This window comes from Aphis gossypii, chromosome 2, assembly GCF_020184175.1.
Source record: "Aphis gossypii isolate Hap1 chromosome 2, ASM2018417v2, whole genome shotgun sequence".
Taxonomy (NCBI): Eukaryota; Metazoa; Arthropoda; class Insecta; order Hemiptera; family Aphididae; genus Aphis; species Aphis gossypii.
In genome coordinates, this window is record NC_065531.1 from 56,247,618 (window position 1) to 56,254,252 (window position 6,635).

Sequence of the window (6,635 nt, forward strand, 5' to 3'; positions counted from 1 at the left end):
TAAAGTATGAAAATATAAAATATGAATATTGAATAGTTCATATTATTATATTATTCATTTTAAATAATAATATTAATTATATGATGCATGATAAGTGATAACAGTGATAAATGATAATCCACTTCTTATCAATCACGTTATCAATCTTTCAATTGGAGGCAAAATCATAAATAATTATCTATGGGCAAAATATTAAATAATGTAAACACGGTCTTAGAAGATCTTTTAAGATCGTGAATGTAAATATCCAATTTTTGGTAATTTGGAGAATTTTGTGATAGCTGAGAAAAGAATCGTGATTGTAAGTTATTGTATCGTTATTGTTATAATGGTAGGTGTGTTACCTATAACTTATAACTTATTATAATATACAATTTAATATTTATGGCTTTATGAATATTTTTGCAGTATCTAATTTTAGTTAAAATTATTAGTTTATTCGATAAGACGATAACGCATAATCTTTATTTAAACTATTTCCATTAGTTTTGAATACAGTAATAAAGTAGGTATTCATGTATTTAATTGTCAAATAATATTTCTATTGTTATTTCATTATATGTTTTTGTCAGTTTTTTCCTGTCAGACATAACTTAACATGGAACATTTTATAAACACAATTCAATGTGACGTGGAAATGCCTCTTCAAGTACACTATTGAACTAAATGAAGATTTTTTCAGAATATTTAGTAAACAATAAATAGGTACATATAATATTCTTAATTGTTAATTTAAATTTTTAAAAAATTTTGAATAACTTATCTTCGTTTTTATTTTTTTATACATTGGGTTACAAAGTAGGGAGATACCTCTTATAAATATAGTATATAATATGCATGACCAGTGGTGTGGTAAACCTTTATGGACCATGATGCATAACATATTATATTCAATTCCTATCCACTTTTTATCCCCTTAATATTATATTATATAATATATATAATTATTATGTGACTGTGTATATTATAATTTTTGTTTTATGTTATAAATCATGTATCCAACCACCCCACCCCCAAATTTTTTTTACCATGACTCCTAGGCATAATAAAACATTGTTCACTACGCCACCGTGCATGAAATTTTTTATATATAATTGTTCTCATATCTGATATTTCTTTAAATATCCAATTCATCTTTACTTTATATTTTTATAAGTTATTATTTAAATTAATTTAGATTAAAGAATTGATTATATTTTTAATCATTTTCAATGTTGTTTGGAAAGGAAGTAAGCTAGGTATTTAAGTCATGTGTACTATGACTAGCTGGAGAAAGATGCTTTTTGAATAAAATTAAAATTGCTCTCTCATAAGAGCTGCATTACCGCAGAATATTATTTTGTCTTTTTATCAATATTGCCATAAAGATGGTAATTATATTCATAATGACCACAGTATAGTCAAACTATAATAAATAATGAACTGTTCTTACCATTCTGAGGCTCTAGATTCTCCAAACAGATTCATAGAACAGCACAGGAATAACTCACCTACCAGCTAGTATTTGATTTATTAAACAAAACAGAAAAACAAGTTCATATAATATATTCCTAATTTACACAGTACATTTTATACCAATCATGCTAAAAATAATAATTTTTTATCACTTCAACAAGCATCAAAAATTAAACTTTAGTTACAGGTGTGACAAAAATGTATTTATGTATTCATTTAATATTATATTTAATTTAATATGTTTACTTCTAATATACAAATATATAATATATATATATATATTTGTTTAACAGATAAGTGAAGTTCAACTTAAAGTAATTCAGAGTTAGAAGATTAAACATGTCAAGTTTAACTGACGAACAGCGTAAAATGATTGAAGCAAATAAAAAAGCAGCTCAGGCAAAATTAGCAGCAAAATTGGCGCTTAGAAATACACCTCAACAAGTTATAAATAAAAATAATCAATGCACATTATCAGTATCTGGATTATCTGTATTTCCATCGCCTAATGTTAGGAGTACACCTCAACAAGTTATAAATAATAATAATAAATGCACATTATCAGTATCTGGATTAGTTGTATCGCCATCACCTAATGGAAAATTTATCCGTTCAAATTATAATAAAAGTTCACAGAATTCGCAATCAAAACCTATTCATGGTACTTGTGAAATTATATCAAAAGAACGGTTTACTTTACATGTTGCTTATCATCAACAATTAATCGATACTATTAAAACAATATTAAGTAAAAATTATGGTAAGATACATTTTGTATAGTATAACTTTATTTAAATATTAAGAAATTTATGTTTTTAGATCCCAAAACATCAGAATGGTCATTCTTAATAAAATATCATGACCAGCTTATGATAAGTATTAAACCTCTTGAGCCTCTTGTCAAAATAGAAAAGTTACCGAATTTTGTCTTAAAAGTACTGAGTTTCTAATTGAAATGTATCAATGTGACTAATAACCATTGTTACTTATTTCAGTTGTTTAAAAATATTGAAGACACCGAAACACATTATTCAAAAACTGACATAAGTAGTATTGGAAATGATATGCTGGATAACCTTTATCCATTTCAAAAACTTGGAGTCCAGTTAGTTTTCTATTAATAAAAGTCAAATTATACATTTTATAAATGTTTTATTTAATTTAGGTTTGGAGTATCAAAAAAAGGTCGCTGTATTATTGCAGATGATATGGGCTTAGGAAAAACTATACAAGCTATAGCAATTGTAAAATATTATTCAGATAATTTTCCTTTACTTATTGTTTGTCCTTCGAGTATGAGGTAAATAAAATTAATGTTTATTATTAATTTATACTGTTATGGCATTTAGATTTTATTACTAGTTAATTATTTATTTATTTCGACTCAATAAAAAATATTTTTCTTGTTAATGTTAGGTACACATGGGAAGAGGAAATTCGTTTAAGATTGCCAAATGTTCCTGTATCGAGTATTTGTGTATTATCTAAGACTAATGAACAATTTATTGATCCAGCTGTTGTTATTACTTCGTATGATTTAATGACCAGAAATAAAGATATGCTTTTAAAGTTTAAATTTGGAATTATTGTATTTGTAAGATATTTTAATTTTAATGTTTTTAAACATTCTTCAGTTTCAATTTAAAACCAAATGTTTTTATAAATTTTGCTGATTTTTTTTGTTAAGGATGAAAGCCACAGTTTAAAAAGTGATAAATCTGCCCGGACAAAAGTAGCACTTTCTTTAGCGATGCAAAGTAAGCAGTGTATATTGTTAAGTGGTACTCCTGCTTTGTCAAGACCTATTGAACTTTATTGTCAGATTAAAGCAATAACACGAAATAACTTTATAACTCCGTAAGTTAAGAGTGTATACCCACATAATTTAACATTTATAAATAATAATAATTTATTTTTGCAACATTAGAATATCTTAAAATTATTTTACAAAATTTAGCTTAATAAATTGCAGTATCCCATTTGTGATATGATTAATAATAATATTTATTACTACTACTTTAACTACTATTGTGTATACTACATTATTATTATGAAATTAAAATATAATTTTATAATTTTTTACTCAAATAGTTATATACCTAAAAAGGTATAAACAAATGTTAAGTATGTTTTTAAATTGAATCACTGTGAATCATAAATTTGAAAACACTTATGGGTGTGTATTCTAATGATATTTAAATCTAAATAAGTACTTAATTAGTTAAATATTAAATGGTTATTGTTTTTGACAACACAAAAACTGTATTTCATATCTGTTTTCCTATTATTTTTTCTATAAAGTAATAAGGAATTAAGATTTAAGGTTTAATTAAAAATCACGCATACAATTTAAATAACATTTGTGCTATCTAGTAGAATGACTTGATTTTTGTAAAATTTATAAATTTTTTTATTTAATAGATTTACTTAAATGCTGTTTACTCATTTTACAGTATTTTATGGCTTGTTTTCACATAACCCATGAGATCTAGTTAGTTTTTAATTTTTTAATTTGTTAGAATTAACTGACAATATTATTTATACTTTATATATATATATATATATATATATATATATTATATATTTATTTTTAATGTATTATGCATCCAAAAGTAAACATTTTTGATTTTTTTTAGATTTGTACTATGTATTTAATGAACAAAAAACTATAAAATATTATATTTTTGTATTAAAATTCACTATTCTGTTAATATTAAATTGAAAAACATGATTTTAGAATTGAGTATGGTGTTCGCTACTGCAATGGACGAGAAACAAATTTTGGTTGGGACTTTTCAGGTTCTAGTAATATGAAAGAGTTAAAAATTATTCTAGAAACACATTTTATGATTCGTCGTCTAAAAAGTGAAGTATTAAAACAGTTACCGCAAAAAATTAGGTATTTATAACATCATATTTCATAATAATATCAAGTTTTTTAAAAATATTTCTTTTTATTAAATGATTAAGTGGAATAATTAGTCTGATTAGATACTAACTTTTTAATGAGTACATTATTTTGTATACAAAAATTTAAAAATTTCAATTATAGGAATGTAGTAGTCTTAAAACCAGAAAATATCAAAGCTCGTACTCAAAACATGGATGACTTGGAAGTCATGATGACAAATACGTCTCTCAAGAAAACAGAAGTTCGTGGTGCTTTATTAAAATATTTTAATCAAACTGGAGAGGTAAAATTGCCTGCTATTTGGTGAGTACTACTAATACAGCTATATGTTATACTTCAATCAAATGATAATCTTGATTTTTAACTAGTAGTTATGATGTCTTAATTCAATATTAATATCAAAGTTATTAAAGTTCAATGTTAGGGTTACCATAATTTCATCAAGCAAATCCAGGACAAATACCTAAAATAGCAAATTAAATTGGACTTGAATTATTATTGAATCATATTAAGTATATATTTTTTTGTCAGTCCATCGTATTTCCCTTTAAATTTTCCCAATATTATTTTATTATTAGCTTATAGATTTGGCATCATTGCGTTTTTTTTTATTAACAATAACATGTTGTCTCTCAATTAAAATTATTATTCACCTAAACTAGGACATACAAAGTTCCTAAATTTATTTTTGGGATACTAGTATACTAAATTATAAACTAGTGAAAGTTCCGGTTTTCTGGGACATATGGCAATACTCTATACAATGTAATTTAATCATAAGCATTACTATTAACTGATTAGAATATTGATTCCTAGTTGTAAATTATTTTTTTATGATTTTATTTTTCATAAACCAAAGTAATATTTTGGTAACTAGTATTATTCGCTGATATGATAATGTTTGATGACGATAATTTATTCTTATTTGTATCAATTTTTAGAAGAATATGATAATTTGAGGAATTTTTAATGATTTCATTATAAATATTAACTTGCTACAGTTTTCTACATAGACCAATTTAGACCTTGTTATGAATTACATGATTTTATGATATTATATTTTTGATACTATTGTTTCATACTCATGACATAAAAATAATACTATAAGCAAAATTAATAATTTAGCTACTGAAAACTTTTACATTAAATTTAATATAATAGAAAAATAATTATAAACCAATAATTAGGTTCTAATCATAATTTTAAAAGAAAATTATGGTAAACATTAAAAAAAAAAACACATTATTTTGTTGTTTAGTGATTACATTCTAAATTTGCTTAAAGAAGGAAAAAAGTTTTTGGTATTTGCTCATCATCAAAAAGTTATTAATGGTATATGTGATGTTCTAGAGAACAATGAGACTTAGTGAGTAAAATATTATGATACATGTTAATTCTACGTGTTTGAACTATTTATTTAAATTGTTTTCAACGAATTGTGCCATTAGTTATATTCGAATTGATGGTAAAACATCATCAGAAGAAAGAAAAAGTGTGTGTGATCAATTCCAAAGTGAAGATATGTATAGGGTAGCTGTTCTTTCAATTTGTGCAGCTAATTCTGGTATTACATTAACTGCAGCAAAACTTGTTATATTTGCTGAACTTTACTGGAATCCCGGTGTAAGAATAACTGACTACAACATTGTAATGTGAAACTAATTTTTAAAAATATTAAAATATTTTCAGATTTTAACACAAGCTGAAGATCGTGCTCATCGTATTGGTCAAGCAGAAGCAGTTACTATACAATATCTTTTGGCAAAAGGTACGGCAGATGATCATATTTGGCCATTGATTCAGTTCAAATTAAATGTTTTAAATAAAGCCGGTCTCAGTAAAGATAATTTTAAAGATGACAGTACTACAGTTATTGTAAGTATTTAAGTATGGTATGTAATATAATTTGTGGTTTATGTATAATTTGTTAATGCTTTATTAGAACTGTTCGGCTAAATCAAACCAAATGAGCATTCTCGATTTCTTAAATGACGAGGATTCTGAACTAGATGAAAATGATTTAAAATTTTTGGATGAAGTTGAAGAATCTCAATGCAAACGTCCACGCAAATGTTAAGTTATGTATGTACCTACTGTAATGAAAACTCTTTTAATTTTATATGATAATAAATTTTTGTATCACAGTAAATAAAGAATTAGTTATAATTTTTCACTAAACGTTGAATATGTATGTATAAAATGAATTTACTTACCCAATGAATAAAAATAATTTTAGTTAAGTAATGTATTTTAAGAATACAATTTCCTT

General features: G+C 24.5%; 1 protein-coding gene across 6 annotated transcripts; it reads left to right on the forward strand.

The window, feature by feature from the left end:
• The first annotated feature begins 35 nt into the window (after positions 1–35).
• LOC114125397 (SWI/SNF-related matrix-associated actin-dependent regulator of chromatin subfamily A-like protein 1) lies at positions 36–6,606 on the forward strand. 6 transcript variants are annotated; one of them, XM_050199395.1, is made up of 15 exons: positions 37–331; positions 409–505; positions 573–705; positions 1,749–2,215; positions 2,275–2,390; positions 2,451–2,560; positions 2,621–2,755; positions 2,872–3,049; positions 3,143–3,312; positions 4,193–4,354; positions 4,508–4,669; positions 5,625–5,732; positions 5,815–5,989; positions 6,056–6,241; positions 6,309–6,606. In XM_050199395.1, exons 4-15 carry the CDS (start codon positions 1,795–1,797, stop codon positions 6,441–6,443), a joined length of 2,058 nt encoding a protein of 685 aa, XP_050055352.1. In that variant the 5' UTR covers positions 37–331; positions 409–505; positions 573–705; positions 1,749–1,794; the 3' UTR covers positions 6,444–6,606. The 6 variants fall into 6 exon arrangements, with proteins under 6 accessions (XP_027844821.2, XP_050055352.1, XP_050055353.1 ...); XM_050199396.1 differs by having other exon boundaries at positions 37–301; XM_027984376.2 differs by lacking the exon at positions 409–505.
• The last annotated feature ends 29 nt before the right edge of the window (positions 6,607–6,635 follow it).

Excerpts from the sequence above, each read along its gene's own strand:
- LOC114125397 (XM_027989020.2), top strand. The coding sequence starts at position 1,795 with ATGTCAAGTTTAACTGACGAACAGCGTAAAATGATTGAAGCAAATAAA. Across the intron at positions 3,050-3,142 it reads AATTTGGAATTATTGTATTT|GATGAAAGCCACAGTTTAAA; the intron begins GTAAGATATTTT and ends TTTTTTGTTAAG. Across the intron at positions 4,670-5,624 it reads GTAAAATTGCCTGCTATTTG|TGATTACATTCTAAATTTGC; the intron begins GTGAGTACTACT and ends TTTGTTGTTTAG.